The sequence below is a fragment of the Taurulus bubalis genome (genome assembly GCF_910589615.1).
Source record: "Taurulus bubalis genome assembly, chromosome: 7".
Classification (NCBI taxonomy): domain Eukaryota; kingdom Metazoa; phylum Chordata; class Actinopteri; order Perciformes; family Cottidae; genus Taurulus; species Taurulus bubalis.
Genome location: NC_136595.1, coordinates 23,049,808 through 23,071,534, shown reverse-complemented (window position 1 = coordinate 23,071,534; position 21,727 = coordinate 23,049,808). Strand labels below are relative to the sequence as shown.

General features: G+C 42.7%; 3 protein-coding genes and 1 long non-coding RNA gene across 4 annotated transcripts; 2 read left to right on the top strand and 2 right to left on the bottom strand.

Annotated features, from left to right (window-relative positions):
* Positions 1–1,166: 1,166 nt before the first annotated feature.
* On the top strand, positions 1,167–3,893 carry LOC306738889 (inactive tyrosine-protein kinase PEAK1; the record flags this gene model as incomplete). Its single annotated transcript, XM_079220817.1, has 4 exons — positions 1,167–1,231; positions 1,474–1,607; positions 1,930–2,480; positions 2,844–3,893. The coding sequence occupies 4 exons, from the start codon at positions 1,167–1,169 to the stop codon at positions 3,891–3,893; spliced, it is 1,800 nt and encodes a 599-aa protein (XP_079076943.1).
* An 811-nt stretch (positions 3,894–4,704) lies between these two features.
* Positions 4,705–10,345, bottom strand: oaz1a (ornithine decarboxylase antizyme 1a). The gene is given in 6 exon segments (XM_079220467.1): positions 4,705–5,350; positions 6,173–6,258; positions 6,606–6,781; positions 7,276–7,362; positions 7,364–7,430; positions 10,189–10,345. Coding segments are annotated over 6 exon segments (666 nt in total). The 5' UTR covers positions 10,308–10,345; the 3' UTR covers positions 4,705–5,219.
* Positions 10,346–11,223: 878 nt separating this feature from the next.
* On the top strand, positions 11,224–13,767 carry LOC306739157. The gene is made up of 5 exons (XR_013771028.1): positions 11,224–11,350; positions 11,577–11,660; positions 11,733–11,867; positions 12,055–12,125; positions 13,144–13,767. It is a non-coding gene; the product is annotated as an uncharacterized lncRNA (long non-coding RNA).
* Positions 13,768–14,009: 242 nt separating this feature from the next.
* On the bottom strand, positions 14,010–16,764 carry amh (anti-Mullerian hormone; the record flags this gene model as incomplete). Its single annotated transcript, XM_079220816.1, has 7 exons — positions 14,010–14,416; positions 15,041–15,450; positions 15,551–15,653; positions 15,722–15,833; positions 15,928–16,097; positions 16,179–16,421; positions 16,644–16,764. 7 exons carry the CDS (start codon positions 16,762–16,764, stop codon positions 14,010–14,012), a joined length of 1,566 nt encoding a protein of 521 aa, XP_079076942.1.
* Positions 16,765–21,727: the final 4,963 nt, after the last annotated feature.

Sequence of the window (21,727 nt, the reverse complement as noted above, 5' to 3'; positions counted from 1 at the left end):
CAGCTTCCCCTCAAGAGTAGACTCCGGGTAGCACAACAGCACAAATAAGGACTGAAATAAGGAATATCATAATATTATGTTACACGCGTTTGTTGGAGTTTTCTTTGTATCACTGACTTTGCAGCCTATCCAAAATGGGTCACTTATCTTCCGTTGTGGTCTCATGTGTCGCTGTCACGCTATGAGACTTGATTTCTTTGATGATTATGAATTCAAGATGCTTCATAGGCTGTATTTACACATATATGATATTTGTGTTGTTTATTTCTAATTGCCGTGCTGCAAAATTAAAGATCATAATGTTGATGATAATCTCTTCTAAATTGCAGTTGGAGTCTAATCATTCAATTACTTAGATGGGTATCAATCACCCAAGTCATTGATTATTCAAACTTTTTGGCATCAAAACAATTCTCATCAGCAATACTGACCTCTGACCTCTCTGCAAAAGAGCTATATGGGCAGAGATCGATGAAGCGTTTGTCATGATTGCAAAGCAAGTTATTATGTATTTGTCCACAATCCCCTCCAGTTGCGCAAGATCTAGACACGTTAAATCGTCTCGGTCGTTATCTGCTGGAATATTTAACCTTTCTTTTCAAGTCGGTGAAAGCAAACACTCATGCGAGCCCCGAGGAAAGGCCATTGCATGTGTGAAGACTCAAACTGCATCATCCAAAAGAGAGAAGTTCATGCTGAGGCTACACGTGGCGAATGTAGATCAACTGAGAAAAGAAGGAAACCAGAGTGCAAATTGAAGGGGCTTCGCTGTGTAACTGCTCTTCCCCGTTCTGTCAAGTTGAGGTTAGCTCAGAGAGCAGCTCGTGCCCTCAGAACAGACACCGCTTTTCCGGTACCAACCTCAAAGCTCAGACTGAAAGCAATTGGCGCAAAACATAACGAGGGCAGAAAAAAGCCACCTTGAAACTACACACACACACACACACACACAAGAGAGAGAGAGACGCAGAGAGAAAAAGCGGCTGAGGGAGTAACTGAGACAAAAAGGAAGTCTTTTGGAGAGGCACTGCGGTAGCCACCTGTGAGCTCCAGACACACACACACACACATGCACACACACACACACACACTGCGTTCAGTGACAGCAGTTAGCTGTGAGAGAGGTGGAGGATACAGGTTAGGTGTTGAATCTTTGTCGATTCCTGATGGCGTCCGGTCCTGGCAGCAGAGGGGAGGAACGGCCGCCGGCGCTGCCCGTCAAACAGCACAGGTAAGACCACCGAACTGTCACCTAGAGATCTGATGGAAAGTTTAAGATTATTCTGCAATTTCTCTGATTGGAATATTAATCCATCATCACATAAAACTGTATACAAATTTACAAAAATCCTACATAATTGGAATAAAAGTAGATTTAATGTGAATATAATCTATTGTTTAATGTCAAGAATCCTGCAGTGCATGCACTTTGATGTTTTTTTTGTTATTTTGAGCGTCTTTCCTGTCCTCCAGACTCTCCAGTGTGGAGTTGGACTGTGTGATGCTCAGCCCTGCCGGACTCCAGCATGAAAACTACACGTGCGACGACGTCTTCCCTGAACCCACAGACTGCCATGCAGACCAGTGCCCCATCCACCAGCGCTACGGTGGGCTCACAGGGGGACACGGAGAGGTTATGTAAAGGGGAACAGTCAAATGTCATGTCACCTCACGGTATCGTTTACTGTTGCCCGATTCTGGAACCACGAGTGCCGTATGCAGCTCGGTGGGAGCGGTTTCTTACTGTAATGTGTGATTCAGCCTTCTCAGTTCGTCTTTCTCTTGAGAACTGAAAGAGAGGAAGTGACCATCTGAAACGCTTACTTTCAGAAACACGCATGTTGTGGATTGCAGAATCCCCAAAACTGTTGCACGCTCTTTCCTTATTCCTTGAATCTGACCTAAATCTCTCCCCCTGTGTTTGCTCAGATCCCTCCCGACACCAGGTGAGATTTTTCTCCGACGGCACCCCGCCGCCCGTTCCAAAGAAGAGGTTAGCTCGCGCCCTCTCCCTCCCCGGCAGCAAAGCGCCTCAACCCTCCCCCCTGTCTCCAGTGCAAAGACACCTTCTAAACTTTGACAACCCCCTGTACATGCTGGCACCCATACCCGACACCTATTTCCACGAGGAGCCAGAAGAGTTCCAACCAGTCAGTGGGAGCCCTGTCCCCTCACTGCCCTTCTCCCAGCTGTCCTTTGACACCCCGGACGAACACCTGTCCTACCTCTTCGGCGGATTTGACGAGCAGAGAGTTGTTTCTCAGGCGATCCAGCATCGACATCTTCTCTTTCTGAGAAGCACGGCACAGAGCGTGGAGGCTGCGATCCTGCTGCAGGGAAAGGCCACGGAGAGGGACGCCGCCTCATACCAGCCTCAGGATTTCCTGCTGTGCGAGGACAGCGAGCCAAAGCAGATCGGAGACAGGGTTTACTACAACCTGCACAGCCCCAAGCTCCCAGGGAGGACGCTTGGCTTAAGGGTAACGCAGAAGCTCCTTTAATCCCTCCACCTGGTATACAGTGTGTTCTGCGTGATAATGCATGAGGTTAACATGTGCTGCTGTGGGGCGCTAGTCACTTGCAGCCCCTTGCAGGCAACACAAAGTGGTCTGTGCACATTGCACACAATGCAAACTTGATCTTTATCCAGATTGGCAACCGTCATACTGACTTGCGGTACCAGAAACACTTCCTCTAAACTGTCATCAGGTGTCACAACTGCAACAGGAAGGCCCAAATAGTAATCTTGTTTTTTCACATTTACCATTAAACACTGTTGCAAGGCAAGTGTCTTAATTAAGACTTTAATTGTGTACTTTACTTTTTTCTGCCTTTCTGTGCAGGTACACAAACAGCCTGATGGAGCTTCCTCAGCTCACACCAAACGCCAGCCTCCGCATGTCAATGTGCAAGAAGTTATGGCTCATTTCCAGGGAAGCAGCACCCTGAGGAGTGACTCCAGCATTTTGCAAACTCAAGATCCCTCTCGCCGCTTTAAGTCAGACAGCACCGCTGCTAAACCACACGGTGGAGGTCATGTGAGCATTAATCTGACCTCGGTTCAGTCCTTCCTCCAGAAGGGGCTCTCTGTGAGCGTCGAGAGAGACCTGCCCCGCGCCACTCTGGAGGACTTCGTCCAGGACAGCGATCGAGATTGTCTGGATTACGACAGACGGGTGTGTGCTCTGTTGCTGCAGATATTAACGGGCTCGCAACATCTGTACGACGTCGGCGCCACTGCAGCTGAGCTCAGACCTCGGGGGATCTTTTTAGTGTGGCCCGAAGAGGGAGAAAACCAGCTCTTTGAATATGAAGCGAAGAGAGGGCACAAGACCGGCAGACGGAGAGAGGAAGTGGAGTGGGGAAAGAAAAAAGGAAAGATCCAGACGTCATGGAGGACGCACGGTTCCCCCCGCGTGGTGTTAACCCCGCTATCGTCTGTACCTCACCCCCTCACCTACATCAAATCCCAGGTAGGAGCCTTGATTCAATACTGCCTCCGCTCACAAGAGACCCCGACATCTCTGGACTCGGGGCCAAACCTGTCCTCGCACCGAACGGGGCTTCTTTATCTAGCCTCTCGGCTGCAGAGCGAGAGCGGCGGCCCCCAGATGGCCGACATGGTGGCAACGCTTCAGGTGCTCCTCTGGGGGCCACGGGTCCCGCTCTTCAATCACAGCGGCTCTGCGGCCACCGCCGTACACAACTGGCTGACGGTGAAGCGAGCCCTGCTGGTGATGAGGTTGGCAGAGAGAGGGCTGATCCAGGATCAGTCTGCTCTGGATTGGGAGGACTGCACGTGCCTGCAGTACCTGTCGTTCATGGACCCGGAGGCAGTCGTGAGCACGACCAGTCAGCTGTGGCTCACTCTGAATATGGACAGTACATGTTGAAATTAAAAGTTGCAGTCCCAACACAGGAAGTTGTAAACTATCTCCGTCATATGTAGAAATATACACGAAGAATGTGAATTTGATTTATTTCCATTCTTCCTTTCTTTTCTATAAATAGGGCATCATACTGCTCCTCAATGAAAAATGTATCCAACAATTTTCTCAGCTTTTTACGTTAAGTGATGGAATTGTACATGAACAAACCATTATTGTATTTGGTTTTTCTCTACTATTTATATAATTTTGCAAAAGTTTTCTGCATTGTATAATTTTCCTGAATAAATCATGAAGATGAATACAGTATGTAAAAAAGGAAGTCAGTTTGGTTATACGCTTAAAAAAAATGCATGTCATTACAATTTCCCTCACTAGGAGGCACTATTGTACAAGGAAAGGACCCAGCTCACAACAGGACCCTATGAATTCTCCCAAGGTCATTACTCACCTCGTTTGCTTCATCTGCATCTACCAATTAAAACTCATACACATCTCTTTGTCATGGAGGATGCATCATAATCACTGAGGCCAAGGCGTGAACTCTTTTTATATAACCGGCTTTTCGGTGCCCAGTTTCACAAGCTAAACATTGTGAATGTATCAGACGGCCTGGTTATTTTTACCCTCTGGTATTCACAGGGAAACGACCACTTCCCTGTACAGACGTGTAAACACCATGAAGGCAGCCTGCTGTGCGACAGCAGGCGACTTCCCGTGTGGCCCTTTGAACAAGGTGTGGACTCCTTTAGGCACGATCAGATAACACATCGGCCCAGTTTAATGTCTGGATGATTACACAACACCACAGACACCATTCACTTAGGTGCACTTTTATTTAGTAGTTACTACATGCAGATTTCTATCAAGTGAATCATAGCAACAAATGAAAGTCATGCACACATTTAAAAGAAAAAAAAAACAGGAGGATCAACTGATACTATGAAAACATATCGACTTACAAGAGTAAGACGAATTCAAATTTATCATAAATATTACAGCGTGGAAATGATCGTCGTGGTGTTTCATGGGAGGGAGAATAGGAGGTCAGCACTACACATCATGAAGAGTAATACAGTGGCGAGGACACAATGCCTGATATTAAGTGGGCGCTTGCTCTATATTCCTGGTAGATTAACATCTTACCCTAGTGCAAATATCATTGAAACACAGCACATGTAGCTAAAGGTAGAACCAACAAAAGGGGGAGACCTCAACCATACGGCACTTGGATAATATATTCATTTCTCAAAACAAAAACAAAAAAAATCATAAAGCTTTGCGCGGGTATGGATTGAAAGGAGAGCCACTTTTGTCACTGCTCAGCGTCATTTAATCGTCATCGGAGGAGTCTCGCTCGATGCTGTAAGCCATGAAGAAAGCGTCGGGGCGGGAGGGGACGAGGGGATGACCCGGTCTCACAATCTCAAAGCCCAGGAAACTGAATGTACGCAGCAGGGATGCTGAGGGGAGACAAGATGAGGACCTGTGTCAATCTTTATTAAATACGCCTTTATTTTTGTATTCCCCGTGGCACTCCTGTCCAAGCAAAGCCCCTTCCTGAACATTAAACAGTAGTAGTGAGAGAGAGAGAAACTGTTCATGTAGTAGAGCATTAAAAGTGTTATGGTCAGTGATTAAATGCTACAACTCCTCCAGAACCAAGTCGTCTAGCTCTCCACTTGCTGCTCCTCCAAAAGGTTTCTCTTTATTATTTATGAAAGGAACAGATTTTTTTAAATTTAAATGCATGAAAAAGCTCAGTAATAAAATTGTCAAATGCCGTTTTGGTGTTTTTTTGTGTGTGTTGATTTACTCAGAAAACGTTTATTTCCCATTATATAAATACAAATAAATTCATGAAAACAGAAATGAGAAAAATAAAGGGAAATAACAATCTATATCTAAAATCTTAGATTAGATTCTAGCTGGTTGCCATTTTCTAACTCTGGTTTCTTGTGTTCCCAATGTTACATCATATAGTCGTCCTTCCTCAGTTCATGCCAGCACGTTGGTGCCCATTTTATCTGCCCCACACTAGTTGCCACTTTATGTTCATGCTCAGGTTTAGCTCCTGAAATAGCCCAAATGAAGCAGAACAAGGACAGCGAGTCCCAAGAAACTATTTCCTAAACCTGTGTTAGAAAACTGGTGACAAACTAAAATAGCACGAGCCAGTTTTTTTAATACCCGTAAATGGTTCAATTTTAAAATTGCCGGTGCTATAACAGAGTTTGTATATTAACGGTGGAACAGTTCAAGAAAGCAGGCCCAAAAAGTCTCACCTCTATCGTCACGGCTCTTGTGAAAACAGATGAACACGTGACCGACCTGCAGCTGCTCTTCTGCAAACTCCAGCAGAAGGGCAAAACTGGGGAGAAACACAGCAAACAAAACATGTTAATGATTTATAGGAGGCTTTGTTACTGAATGTCAGAGGAAAATAATTATTCATGATATATATAAACACTGGTTATATGGTCAATCAGGGTCACACACTTCCATGTAAACAAATATTAGGGATTTCACATTTACATAAAGGTTTTATTTTCTACCACACAAATCTAGAAAACACAAAAGGCGGTTCTTTCTTTGGCAATTTGACAAAATCTTTGAATTAATTTGTTTGAGGAACTAAATATTTACCGTTTGCTGCGTTTCAATGATTAAAAAAAGATGAATCAAACTTTAACTGTTTGACCGTTTCTGCCTACTGACCTGTCTTTGCTGCCCTCGGGCAAAGATCCAGGAGGGATTTCGACGTAAAGGTTCCCTCCTTTCAGCGCCGCCCTCCAGACGCAGTGCTTGCCGTCAGAGCGCCGGGGCTCAAAGAGCAAGAAGCGCACTCTGCCGTTGGCGGGCGGCGGCTCCTCAAGAACCAGCAGATGAGTATCCTGGAGGACAGAGTGGACAAGTGGGACAAGGGACACTCATTCATTTCAGAAGTCATCTTGAATAATCTTCTAGTGGCAGCAAAGACTAAACGAAAATCGGTTATAACCGACGGCTGTAAAATTAGACTTTGTGTACCCAGTAGCATTTTGGCTGGGACATCCTGCTCCTTATCGAACAAGTTTTTAATCAGCAGTATTGTTGCGTATGACTAGTAGAATGTGCCAATTTGTCACACTGGCCATTAGGATGGAAATTAGACATCTACCCTCAGAGTCACAATCAGATATTACAAATAGACGGCTTGCAATTCTCTGCAGACTTACTACATAAAAATGTATCAGTAGTTTTACTGAGGTCCAAGAGTGATAAAAGAGCAGTATTGCAAACAACGTTCTTTGTGTTTCACTCTCCCAGTCGATAAACCTGTCGTTTCTCCCACTCAGAGAAAAGGACACACTGCTGTAAAAACCCGTAAAAAGGTGGTTCTACTTACAGAATAGAATAGCTTAGCTGAAAGATTGCGATCCCGCTGGTCATTCCCTCGCCCACCTGGGATCTTCAGGGGTGGGTGAGGGGCATCAGGAGCACCACAGAGGCCCCGGACACGGGTTACTGCAACAGGGAGAACACCTCCTGGGACTGGAGATACTAGAGTAGGAAACGAACACACACACAGAAGGAGCCATTATGAGACGAGTGTCCACGGGAGGTTCTGCTGCCAAACACAAACCTAGCCCCAGATATAAATGGAGAGCTCAGCACATGCTACACTATTGAGTGACTCATCTCTGAAATTATAGTAAAACAGTTGCTAACAATGTGTGAGTCTTGAGAAACAAAAGTACGAGGCCGGTGGGAATAGATTAATCAATAACTGTCCTCATTTTAGGCGCAGAGTCGTGATGAAAATTAACTTATTTTGTCCACCTGCCACTGGCTCACACATTTCTATGAGGTATTGACTTGTGGACATTAAATTAACAAGACGGGAAGCAGGAGCGGTTTAGGTCACAAGTGATCGATGATGTCCCATTAAAATGTTACGACGTCAACGTACAAATATTCACTACAACCCCAGTAATGTTTTCATCTCACAAAGTCCCGATCCCGCCGCTGTACCCCGGTGGAGACATGTCACTGTTCACCTAAGAACAGTGACGCTGAACTCCCTAAAAACAGATTGGAGTGCCTTGCTGTTTCTGTGAGGTAACTTTAAGCTTGTCACATGACTCTCAGAGGAAGGCTGCCAGAGGATCAGCTTCTGTTTGTCTAACTATTAGCCTGCTTCAGGGTACCGCTGCACTAACCGCGTCCCAATATCAGGAACACAACCCCTTGAAAGCATCGCAAACGCCCTCAGACACTCACAGATGCCCTCTTACGCAAATGCCACCGCTGCTCTACATGTGGAGCAGATGTGTGAAAAAACAAACAGGAACCATTGTCCCTCCCATAACTCTGGCTAACCAGGTCAATGTGCAAGGCCCCAACCTATCGCAAGGCATAGCACACAAACTCTCCCTAAATCCCCATTATCGGATTATGTAAAACCGCCAATTATCATCTTTACATAACACCGGCAATGCCCCCTTTTTCCTCCTGCATCAAAAAACAGACACGCAGCACAAAGCTCTAGATCAACGTCTCCCTTCAGCGAACTGCCGTCTCTGAGGATCCCCGCGCTTCCATTAGAAAGCGCCACACAGTCACGTCCCCGGTTATCTTGGCAAAGACGGACGCTCTGGTAACATGAGCAGCGAGTCTCGCAAGCTGCTTGCACAAGAGCACCTTTGTCATGCGTGAATATCATGTAAAAGACCACTCATTTCAGGGGGGGTATCATTACATTATGCAAATGTATGGTTTGCGTCAGACAGAATGCTGTTTTATCACCCTCATCTGGAAGAAGACAAACCGGATCAGTAGCTGTGAGTGACAGTTAAAAATGTAATCTGTAATCTATGCCTTAAAAAGAGAGAAAACTATTTAATTATCATGACATTTTACAACATATCACGATCATCATCGGGGTGTAAGAAACACCATCTATGCCGTTGTTGCCGTAAATGCTCGGTCTGAAGATAAGTATATCTATTGAATAAGAAGGCGCTTCTGTGTACAATATGTCATCACTTGACTCAAAATTACCCCCCACCCCTCCCCTCCTGCTTTGCAGTGCAGTGGAAATTTCCTATGAGTCCTTCACGACGCTATAGAGCTTCAAAAACAACCTCGACAAGAATCTGATTAGGACCAGAATGAGGGGGGAAAACACCCCTCACAAGTAGTTTAAAATCCTGACATTTATCCCAGGCGTCAAACCCCAACGGTGTTTTTACAGGTTTTAATTTCCAGTCCAATCACTCACGTTACATTTAAGCACCCGGAATCCACCCACCGGTTATTTATACAATAATACATAGGTTTGAGAACACGATGGTTATTTGAAAATATGTATTTATTTTAACCATTTCGACTGTGAACCCAATTAGTTCATCGAGCGTAAAACATTTTTCGTCGAATCATATCGATAAACGCGAGTGTCACGGTCAGGCGAAATTGAAAAAAAACAAGCCATGAAGCCTCAAATGATCAGCTAACAGTTACGTCGGTTAGCAACAAGCTAACGTTACATAACCTTAAATCAACACGTCCAATGTACTGTGAAGTATGAACAGACCAGCGTCAGATACATGATGCAATACGATCACAATATCCGTGTTGTTATTGTCATCGGTTGTTTTCACTGCAACGCCAAAAACATGAAAACACACGTGATGATATAACGCTAGTTAGACGTGAGCTAACGCAGCTAGCGACTCGCCGATACATCATATTAAAGTTAAGCTAACGCGCTCATGATCACCCAAAAATAATATATATTTGAATGTATTATTATCTATACATACAGTTATTATACCACTTAACGTAAGGTATGTTTAAATATAAGAGAGGCTGGACAAAATACCAACGTCCGAGTCTAATCTAATGTTAGCTAGCTAGCGTTTAACGTTAGCTAGCTGTTAGCTCATTTTTGATGCGTTTCACAGTGTTAGCTTAGCTTAGCTTATCTTAGCCGTCAACAGCTCTGCCGATTATTATTTTGCCTCTTTGCTGAATACCAACGGTAAGAAACGTTAAACGTTAAATGCTCACCGGGGAACAGTTTTTGTAATTTAGGGGGAATTTTGTCATGACGTTAAATTAAAGAGGCGTCAAAATCCCCAAAACGCGATTGACGGCGTATTTTGAAGCCTGTCGCCTGGAACCTATCGAGATGTGATGTAAACAAGAAACACGGAGCTGCTCCTGGAAGTATACACACGTCTCCCAGCTAGGCCGCGGGTTTTTAAATGCAGCTTAGCTCGTGAGCTAGTTTAGCTTATAACTGTCCACAGCAACATACCTTTCACGTTCGGGTTTATTACTGGATTGCTCAATAACAGGCATCTCGGATAAATTTCTCTCTTTTTCTCTAACAAAACAATGACTATTCAAAATCGTCTGTAGGTTAGATTTAACCATCCGGCCAGCGTCAACACCAGCGACTCGCTCTGTCCTCTCCCCTCGTCTTATGCCGGAGTCAGAGAGCTGGCAGGCTGCAGTATTTCAGGGGGGCGTGTCCTGACCGCAATGACGTAGCACTGTGAAACTGTGACGCGCTGAGACATGTTATTAACTATCTGTCTCTAAATATTTAATTGAATGGTGAGAATGGACTACTTTAGATCACTGTAGGACGAGATAACAATGTAAAAAAATACATTCTTAAATAAACTATTCAAAGTAGCTAACATAAAAGTGCCAAATGGCAAATGTTTTTTTAATTACTCCTTATTATGACTGAAGCATTACTCGTCATTCTAACGACATACACTGTTTTTATTGTCATGCACTAATCCCCATGCCGAAATCCTTGTAATGACAATAAATCGTTTTGGATTCTGATATTGAGCCCTAGGTGTAAAATACTAAAAGAAACAACCACCTTATGCAATACATGAAGATGGGGAATGATGGCATAAAGCACCTAAGCTCGGACTAAAAGGGTATCTCTGGGGTCAGCAGGGACCTCAGCTTGGTAGAATATCTACGGCCTCCAAATCTCTCTCAACATGGCGACAACTGAGCCAGCGGCTCGCAGCTAACAGTGCAAACAACCGCAACAGTGCCAACGGAGCTAACAGTGTTTTAACAGGGCAACATTTATAATAAAAAAATATATATATATATATTTTATTATTTTTTTATAATTCTTTATTAATCCCAACCTATTTCATCACATCAGGCATACTTCTTGTTTTGTTATCAAGGGAATACAGGCTATATAGCTGGTTGTACTTGCAACCTACAGCCTCACTGCTGGTCAGGATCAACAGTCTCAGTCCACACCCTGAGTGTCATTTTCCTTTTTTTTTCTCCACCTACTCTCATCTGTGCCTGTCAATCAAGGAGCAAAGGAGCATGGTTCAGGGTGCTGGGTGTGGAAGACACCGTCTCTGGTGAAATCACCATCAAAACAATCACATTTACTTCAATGGTGAGACAGGACAGAAGATTCAAATTAGGTAAGTGTCATTTTTTTCACATGTTCATTTCAAACTAAACTCTTGTATACATATTTATCCTTTGCAACGAGCTGCAGGTGACTATTTTAAGCCGCCCTATGTTTGACTATGAGGACCGTCTGAAAGACCGTGCACATAGCAACACGGGCACAAACATTGTAAAGACATAGACTTTCAGTTGTTTTTGTACTTGACTTTAAACTTAATTTCTCATCTTAACTCACAGCCTAATTACGGATCCAGCTTTGGATTTAAACCTCCACCTACAGAACTTCCGGAGCGACAGTTGGAACATCTGAACCCATCACAAGTAAGCATTATGTCAGCAAACCGACTCAATTCTATGGCAACTAGCATCTGACTCGTTGGTGTCTGTCCACAGTGTCGTACGAGCGCATTCTGTCCATCGAAAGTCTGAGTGATGTTCCAAATCCATGGAAAGGATTCTCCATGAACCGCTGCTTAGTGCTGGCACTGGTCGTCATTATTGTGACCTCAGGGGTCAGCGAAGTGCATGGTGAGTACCTCAATCATGTCACGCAAAGTTTTATTCAGTTTGTACAACACGTATGTAGATACTGTACTGCTGCTGCTTTGGTGTATTATTATATTCTTCTTCTTATTATTATTATATATGTCAACACGACATCAGATTCTGTGTCATCCGAAACTCCTTCTCCTCTTTTGTTTTCTTTGTTTTCTAGATGCAATGGACTCTTTTGTTGAGGACACAGGGTCTTTCTTTGGAAGTCTGCAGGATGGTTCGATGTTTCAGGTATTGTCTATCTCTGTAACACAGATCAAGGGTTAATTGAATTTGTTTATGTTTTTGTGGCATTCTGCGGTTTAATTTCCGTGGTACAGATCAGCGGAGGCCTTTGTTTACGTTGAGTTTGAAGGTACTTTACACTGAATGGTGAGATTATTAGATTTTAATCACAGCAAGTGAACAGAATCAGTCGTCGCTAACATCTAACAGCTAATATATTGTGTTGCAAATCCATTTTCTCATTCTAAGGTCATAGGGGGTTTGGAGATTTTTTTTTTTTTTTATATATATATGGAAATAAAGACACCCTTAGGCATCCATTTGTTAGGCTGAGAGTTTAGTGCAGTGACATGCGTTCCACTTTCCTTTATTTGTTATTTTACTTCTTTTTTTTAATTACCTTCTGTGCCTTCAAATAATAGCATTCTGGGTTATGCAAGATTAACGCTCGGCTAATTAGTTAAATACATTAACAATGCACGCACCAACATGTGTGCAGAGCTGGTACTTGATCCTCTATGGACTAAATCTGGATGATCAACAGGGACCAGTCACTAGACAGGTGCGCTGAAAGATGACAGGTGTTACAGATGTTTTTTGTCTCAGAGGAAGCTGTTTTCAAAAGGCACCGAGTCTCTATAGCGCCTTTGATTACAGATATTTAAAAAAACAACCACAATGCTTTGCAAGTATGATTTAATTTCATTGCATCATTTTACAAGCTCACAACTGATTATGATAATGCAACTTCTTTCTGACAGTGAAGTAACTCCAGAATCCATCTCTCTGCTGTTTGGTTGATTGTTAGACTTGAACTAATTCAAGAATTAGAAACAGAACTATACAATTATATAGAATAATCACTATATTTAAGGGTAGATTACCCTTTAAATACAACAGAATACTGGCAGACGTCAATCTTATCCATGAAGTGACTGTTTAGTAAAATATATTTAAATCTTTTCTGTTTTCATGTCGTTGTATAATATGAGTGTTTGAACTGTTTCCTGCTGTCCGTCTCCAGATTTCCATATGGGATAATTTCATGTGGTGGTGGGGATCCGAAGAAGTCGGAGTGATAAGAAGAAGAAAAAAGCCGATTGGCAGCAGAGCAATCCTGAAGCCCAAACCTAAAGTATGATTTGTACTTACATGTCATCAACTGTCACATAACAACAGGTTACTGAATAAAGAGCACAAACAGTCTTTTATGTACTTTCCATTTAATAATATAAAAATACAGAATGTTACATTTATTAATCCATATTTGTTTGTTTTGTAGAGAATGACATTTAATGTGTCAGGCAGGGCGTTATTTAGAAATGTTTATCACATTAAATACATATCTTGAATCATTTAATCAAATCTACCTTTTAGTATCACTTATTCCGAAATGTCACTTACCGCCACATTGTATCACAATCTTATATTTTCATCAGATGTCACAAAGTTCTTAAAAATATTTGAACAATAATGATATAATGTAATCTTAATCAAAGCACAAAAAGTGCTTTTTATTGCTTTTTATTTAAAAAAATATGACAGAGATTGGTGATAATACTCATATTTGAATAAACTTGAGCTTTTGTGTGAGAATACTGCAAATAATACATAGTATACACACACACACACACACACACACACACATATATATTATATATATATATATATATATATATATATATATATATATATATATATATATATATATATATATATATATATATATATATATGTATGTATTTGGCCTAAAGAGACCTCTGTGAATTAACAGGTGTACCAGTGTATTAATACTGTGGGAATAAATATATGCCAGTAACAATTGCATGACACAAGATTCAGTGTTATATGTCAAACATCACTTGATTCCACTCCCAGTAGTACAGCGTTTTAGCGGCATCCACACTCCCTGGCCACCACATCTGGTTTGATGGAGAGGAAGGTCCCGTGTTCGTTCAAGTCCACCACCTCCAGGGCCTCGTAGGCCACGGGCACGCAGCACGGCGCCCGCTCGTCCACGTTCTCGCCCTCGATGTGGAAGTTGAGCAGGACGGCGTGGTTGTTGCCGTTGCTCATGGGGAAAGCACAAGAGCCGTGGCAGTTGTTGATGTTGACCGTGTTTGGGAGGCCGAGGCGCTTTTCAAGGGACACGGTGAGGCTCTTCAGCCCGCATATGTTGGCCCTCACTGGGTTTTTGGGACCCGCTCTGGTGGCCCGCAGTCCTCTCTGCACCTCGTAGGCTCGAGCAACCGTCTGCAGGGCCTTCAGCAGAATAAATGCACGGTACTGGCTCTCTCCTGTTCTAGAGGTAACAGAAGCAGCAGTTAAAAAAAGGAATGCAGGAGCTTGATATATATAGTTTTTTTTATGTCAGATGGGCTAATTTATAATAATAATTTATAAACGTGATTATACTGTGATTCCCGAGCAGAGGCCTCTTCTGCAGGGTGTGTGTGTGTGTGTGTGTGTGTGTGTGTGTGTGTGTGTGTGTGTGTGTGTGTGTGTGTGTGTGTGTGTGTGGAGTAGCTTAATTTATCTTGATATTGAAAATGTGACTTTTTTACAGAAAATGAACAAAATAAGTTGTAGTTTGTGTTTTATCTGATACTTTACATACGTTTAATCTGAAGTGTTATCAGTTATTGTGTCCATCCTCAATTACTGAAAACCCCACAGTTCAGCTATTGTCATAATCGTCATGGAGCCCTCAAAAATCAAACCAGCAAGTCACTGGTTGCTTGTTCATCCAAATCTTGGCTTTCTAGACCTTTTTGCAAACTTAAACCGATCTAAACAAACCAATTGCATGATAAAATATATATCCACTTATATAAATCATTAACGGTTTAATAAAATCTACTTTAAAGCAGTTCAAGGTAACACACACACTTTAGGAGACTGTTTTCTTTTGGACACATCACCTGCTGCCGGTTTCTTCAACGGAAGCGCACTGAGGTCCTTGAGCCTCCCCAGCCTCTCCGTGACCCTCTGGCCCACTTGCTCCTCTCGTATGACCGTCGTAATCTTCCCCACGGTCTCCTCCAACCTCTGCTTGAGCTCCTCCAGCAGCGCAGGAGGAAAGGCCAATTCTCCGCGGTGCACCTGAAACACGGAGCTCCAGCTTCTGAAGGAGAAGACGGTGATGGAGGAGGAGTTGATCAGTCCCGCCAGCAGGGCGTCGCTGGAGGATAAGTCCAGCGTCAGGGGAGGCAGAGACTGCAAGGAATCCAGCAGGAGCGGAGAGAACCCGCGGTGGTCCTGAGGCAGGACGTCACCCAGGAACCGCTTCAGCTCACAGAGGAAGGAGGTCTGTGAAGAGGCCAGGGATGAACTATGATGATAGAGGAGGAGAATATTAAAAAAAAGAGTTGCTGAGCACCGCTCTGACAGGAGTCTGGTAACATTGCAATAGGGAACATAAAAGCCATAACAACCTTGTATCAGTTCCTCTCTCCCCAGAGAAAAGCAGAAGCGGAACCATGCTGATGGTAGTTCCTGATTTTCCACCAATAAGGACGTCTTTGAGGCTTTGGCCTGCAAAGGGAGGAAAATGTGAGGAGGTTGCTCATGAAACCAGAAATCATACCGTTCTCGTATCTTACTCATATCGGGGGATTTCGTCTCAACAGAAATCCTCCATTTCTGGTGAACGTTGCCCTCTGTTGCTTTCCCCGTCAGCAGTATGTACCGCGTTTCTCCCGAGACGCACACAGTCTAGAAAAGAGACGAAAAACAATATCTGTGACCAAATCATATGCAACAGATTCAGGAACTTCAGGACAGATTTCCCTTCATGCATCATCTTTACCTGTGCGTGAGGATGCAGTGACTGACTGGTGAAAGTGATGTCCAGGAGTCCTCCAGCGGGGGGGCTTTCAAACACCAGGAGCAGCGCAGGGCTCCGCTTGAGCAAAGGAGACGGCGGGAGGTCAAAGGTCAACATGAGCGTTCCTCTCTGGTCTTCCTCTGCCAAGAGCACTGATGGAGAAAACAATACATCACTTTTTTTTATAAAAGCATCCAAACGAGATATTTACTGCGATCAGAGAGCGCTCATACCTCCAGTTGGGTGCATCGCCTCCAATCCGTCTCTCTGGTTTCTGCTCGCTTCCTTCGCGAGCTCTAACAAGACTGAGCCCGACGAGCTGTCGGACGCAGTGCAGATCCCAAACTGAGGCAAACCGCCGTTTGTGAGTTCGCCGTCGCTCCCGACAGCGTCACGCAACACCGCGAAAATGTCATCCACAAAGCACGCAGCATTTTGAGGGCCATGGTGAGAGACTGTGGAGGCTGATGAGGTATCTGTTGATGAGAAGGTGTGCTATGCATTAAAAAAAACAAGGAAAAAAAAAAAATTGCAGTATGCATTGAAAAACAGATTAAAGCTAGAAGCAGGAACCACACGCAAACAATCCAAAACACACAAAGAATAAACAAACAGCACCAACACCTAAAATGAAGGCATGGCACAGATTCGCATGAATATTAATGCACAAACTTTCAGAGGTTTTAATGTTGTCTGACCTGTCACTGTGGGGTCGTGGGCCGGGATCAGACGCTGTCCATGTGAGGCCAGCAGGGCCCCACAGAGCCTGGTGCAGCAGAGCATCAACGCTCCACAGCAGAAGAAATCCAAACACAACATCCTTCACGGTCTGCGCGTGTGCCTGTGTGGTCAGACCTTTCTCAGTCGCTTGTTTTGAATGGGTCAAGCTCATGAGGAAGGGAGTTATATCCTCCCACCTTCCCTTCTCCCTAACTGGGGGAACACGCCGCCAGAGTAGGAATATCAGGTGTCCTTGATGAAACTGGAAGCTATTTGAGTTGTTTGCTGCACAGAAATGTGCTTTTTTTTCACCTCAAGATTACAGGTTTAAGTCAGATAACGCAATAATAATAACGAGAATGAAAGGCAAATAAAACCTCCCTGTCTGTGGGCTAAGACTAATGGAGGTGATGAGGACACATATTGAGGGAGGATAGAGTAAACTTCTTGTAACTTTCTCATGAACAGCTCACTGTCGAAAGCAAAAGAGATAAGGTGTTTTTAATCGTTCATGGTTGCATGTAGAAAGGACGCGGATGAGCTACAATGCTATCGTTCAAAAAGAACAACTGAGCTTCTGAATGAAAAAATAACAGACTGTATAGAAGAATAAAAAACTAAATATGATATATTGTCTTTGCACTAAAATTAAAACACACATTAAGTGCATAATTAAAACTATACAAGAGTGTATTACAGAAAACATAGTTTAATTAAGGTCTGCTTTGTTGCAAGTTATGAGAAGATTAGGAAGTACTTTATTTGACAGTTAGCTTAGCTTAGCACTGGAAACGGCAGATGGCCGACCGACAACACAGGGAGAAGAAACAAACAGCAAAACACACATGACATATTGCTATTGTCAAAAATAATTTTCTGTCTTCTATTTTACATAATTATTATGGTAATGCATGCAGCTTTCTCTTAATAATCTTTTGCAAACTTAAACCACTTTCTACGGTGTGATGGCGCGTAGAGGTTTCTGAAATTGTCTTGTTGTCACTGTGAGGACTTTAGAAAGTAACTGTGCCCTGCCAAGAAATAGTGCGGCTCATGGTCAACTCGGCGTTGAACCACAACATATTCAAACATTTTTATTTTTTGTTTAAATAAATAAGAAATAACATTGTAATTAGTGAGCTTTAGAGGTACTGGCAGGCTGATTGTGTTACGTTTGGCCTGAGCCAAGCTAGCTGTTTCTAAGGTTAGCAACCTCTTAGCTAAGCTAACAGGTTGCTAACTCTAGCTTGATTTATAACAGTCATAAGAAAGCAAATATGCACATTTCTCCAAAAATATGGAACTACGAAGTGATGCAGGAGTGATTCCTAAAATTCTGAAATGATAGCATTTTTGCACTTCCTGTTCCCTTGTCTTGAAGTCAACGGGTTTTAAAACAGTTCAGCTCAATGCCTAAAGTAAATTCTGTAGTTTAATGCACGCTTAAGAAATCATAATATTTAATTATATGATATAAAATACGTCAGTAAACACCACTCATGTAATTTTAAGTGTTTGTGTCTCTAAAAAACAAGAAGCAACATGAGAAAGTCACCACAAAGTTTATTTTTCTGGAATAATCCAAAATTCAATGGAAAGGTCCCGTTGGCTTTTCGACTAAGCACAAAGGTTGCGACGCCAACTTCCGGCCTACAAAAAAACATCACCAACATTCCTGCAGTTTTCTATTCTCTTATCCTCCCTGCGGTGAGCCGTGCAGCATTTGTGAATGCGACGAAAGGAGCTGAATGAAACGACATCTCTCGGCACAGGTCATCCTAATGAATGTGTATAATGTATTTGCTCTCAGGGGAGGACCAGAGAACAAAGTCCGGCTCCCAGAGAGGAACGTAGACATGAGATCTGCTTCCCTTCAAAGAGCCGTCACTCCCATCGCCGCTCTCGCAGCTGCGCGCTTGTTTTGCAGACGGTCAAGGTCTGTGCCGTTTAGTAGCAGCGTATCCCGTTATCTATGAAGTACTTGTGGAACATTTCTTGGCAGGTATCACTTCCTCCTTGGGACAATGTGAGGTTAGAAGTCTGTACTGTGGGAATCAGAGCTCGCACTGAAAAGCAGTTTAATAAAAATGTAGGAAAGAACTTTGGAGGTTTCATCCGACATACTGTCGGGCCACAAATGCAGCAGTACTTACATTCAAAATAAAAAATAACTGTGTGGCAGATATAACATATCTATATGGTGGGAATATATTAAAACTCATTATGATGTTCATAATGAGAGATGCTGTATTCTCACTTCCTCTGCATTGCAGATATTCAATTATACATTGTTTGTGTGTGTGTGTGTGTGTGTGTGTGTGTAAAAGCAATCTGGTAAAAAAAAGAAAGAAAGAAATGGATCAGACAAATACCACTACACACAAGAAAGTTAATTCAAATATTATATGAAACATTTTTTATTAATAATCATAAAATACAGGAAAAACAAAAACAAAACAGGAATTCCATTTGTTTCATTTTAACATCTTAGGATAAAAGCACCAACACCGAACAGTAACAAGTCATGAAAAACCCCAGGGCTTTTTGGAAAGTACGTTTGCCATTATTGCACCTCAAACCTGCCCTGGCTTCACCGATCAGAGATCCCTGTACTCACACTGTAGGTCACGTGTGTCCTGTGTGTTTAAACCCCCCACGGCCCCCGAATAAAGGGGAGAATCCCAACAAAAGCACCTTCTCGGAGACACAAATCTAGACAGAGGCATTTGTGAGATGAGGAAGATGCTGAAAGTCGTAGCCATTTCACAGCTTCCGGAGGTCAGACAGACTCGTAAAGCTTCATAAAGCTGGATTTCACTGGAGACGCTGGATGTATGTGACAGTTGAGAATGAATCTGTGGAGACCTGACTTTTGAATTTCACCTCGAAATACACTTACTGAGGGGTTGTCCTAGGTCCTGAGTTGGGTTAGAAAGGGACTTAATCTCGCGCCACAAGATGGTGAATAAGTCTGTGTGACGAGCAGTAGTTTTTAAGAAAATTGTTTACATAATTTCAAGCCATCTGGGAAGTTCCTGAGTGAAGACCTTTGGCAGGATTCAGAGTAAACTACCTCGACTGCAACGCTCTCGCAGATAATCAATAATATACCAGGAAGGAGAACTGCATAGAAGCTTGCATTCAAATCATGCTCTTATACCAAAGGGCTTGAATAACAGCACCTCATCCCTTTGACTGATTATGTATATATAAGTAGCTATAAAACTGGTTTAAAATCTGTAATGCTGACAATTTTGTCCATTCCCAATGATTATTCTCACTTGCACATACACCACGCCGCCCCTCCAGACAAGACAAATTTCCGTAGGTTAAACCAGACCGTCAAAAAGCCGCCGGGCAAGCTCGCGTTGCAGATTATCAAACCATAAAACCACGCAGCACCACAGGAGAAGAGTAGTATTTATCAATAGCTGCAATTTCCTTGTTTTAAGTGAAGGAGAGCACCATGCTGTCTGTCTGACTAGTAGTATTAAAAACGGACAGGAATCTGAAGACACCATTAAAAGCATAACATGTAACTGCAATTGTATCAAACACCAAGAATAAGAAAATCAAAACAGCATCAACAATAATTACAAAAGACCTCTCAGTGCTGGTAACAAACGGACTACGGTCTCTAATTGTGTTCTAAAATGACTTTCTGGTGAGAAACACATGTGTGAGTGCACAGGACAGGAGTTTACAATAAAGCTTTGATTATTAGTCTAATCTTCCCTTAGATATGCACCGGCAAGTGAAAAAAACTAAACAAATTAAAAAAAAAAAAGCACTGGCACGCACAAACGGAGCTGAAGTGTTTTCCCACTATCAGAGAAAAAAACAAACAAAAAAAAGGAAGCTTGGCGGCTCTCACTCCCAACAAAGTGATGCACACAAAACACCTTCAACACGAGTTTCACATCAGTTTGTCTCTGCAATGACACAGTGTGCTCACATTACAAGGTAGGGCCTTGTCAGCAAGACGTCTGAAGACAGTGTGTGTGTTTTTATGCACCAGTATAGATTTTGTTTGTAAGAAATGACTTTCCATTGTTTGGAAAAAAAGAAGCACCATTTTTTTTTTCCTGCAGAATCTTTTTTGACAAGAGAGAAAAGAAAGAAAGATGTGGAAGTGTCAGATGAAAGAGAGTCTGGTTGTGTTCGAGCCACAGCACCGTTGTTTTGTATGTTAAGAGTCACGTGTTGTTCGGCGCCATCTGTTAAGGTCCTGTGTCGGCATTGCTTCGCTCTCCTTGGCTTCAAGCCTCCTGTTTAACAGGCGGAGAGCAAGATCACAAGGCCAGCGCCAAAACACCTCCATTCTTTTATATATATTTATATACTTATATATAGACTGTGTATATATATATATACTTATTTATATACCTTTCTGTTTATGGTGGAGAGACATACAAGGAAAAACAAAAACGTATGTACAAAAACAGTGTGTGTTGTTCACTAAAAGATAAGCAGCTGGCTTCTGAGATCAAAGCTGATGACGGCGGCGTGAGGAACATGAACAGAGCTCCTCATACCTGTGACCTCAGACCGAGCAGACTTATGGAAAGGTGGCGTCTACAGTTGTATACTCAGCATTTAAAAGAACCAGGTAATAGCATATTAAATATGAGAAAAGGAAACGCCAACGAGATGGCGTTACAATTGTCCCTGTGTACAGCACCATGTATTGGATTTGATGTTTTCACCATAGAATAAATAAGATCAGGTAAAGTCCTAATTTAGCACCATTGTTTTCAGACTGAGTGACGTGCACCCACTATTGCGTCCTACAATGTCCACACATTTCAGGATAAGAAAAAAAAAAGAAAAAAAAGGCAAATGAAGAGACAGACAGCATAAATATAATAATCTAAATTATACACAACTATACAGTCGGAGAATGAATCACATTCACAGTACAAACATTGTTTACAAAATAAAAATGACAATCAAAAAAATAAAAAAGCAAACAAATAGGTGTGAAGAGAGTCCAGTAGTTTGTTGTGGTTTGTTGTTTTCTCAGTGTGAGGATTTGCATTTGTGTCTACGTTTTATGTCCTTA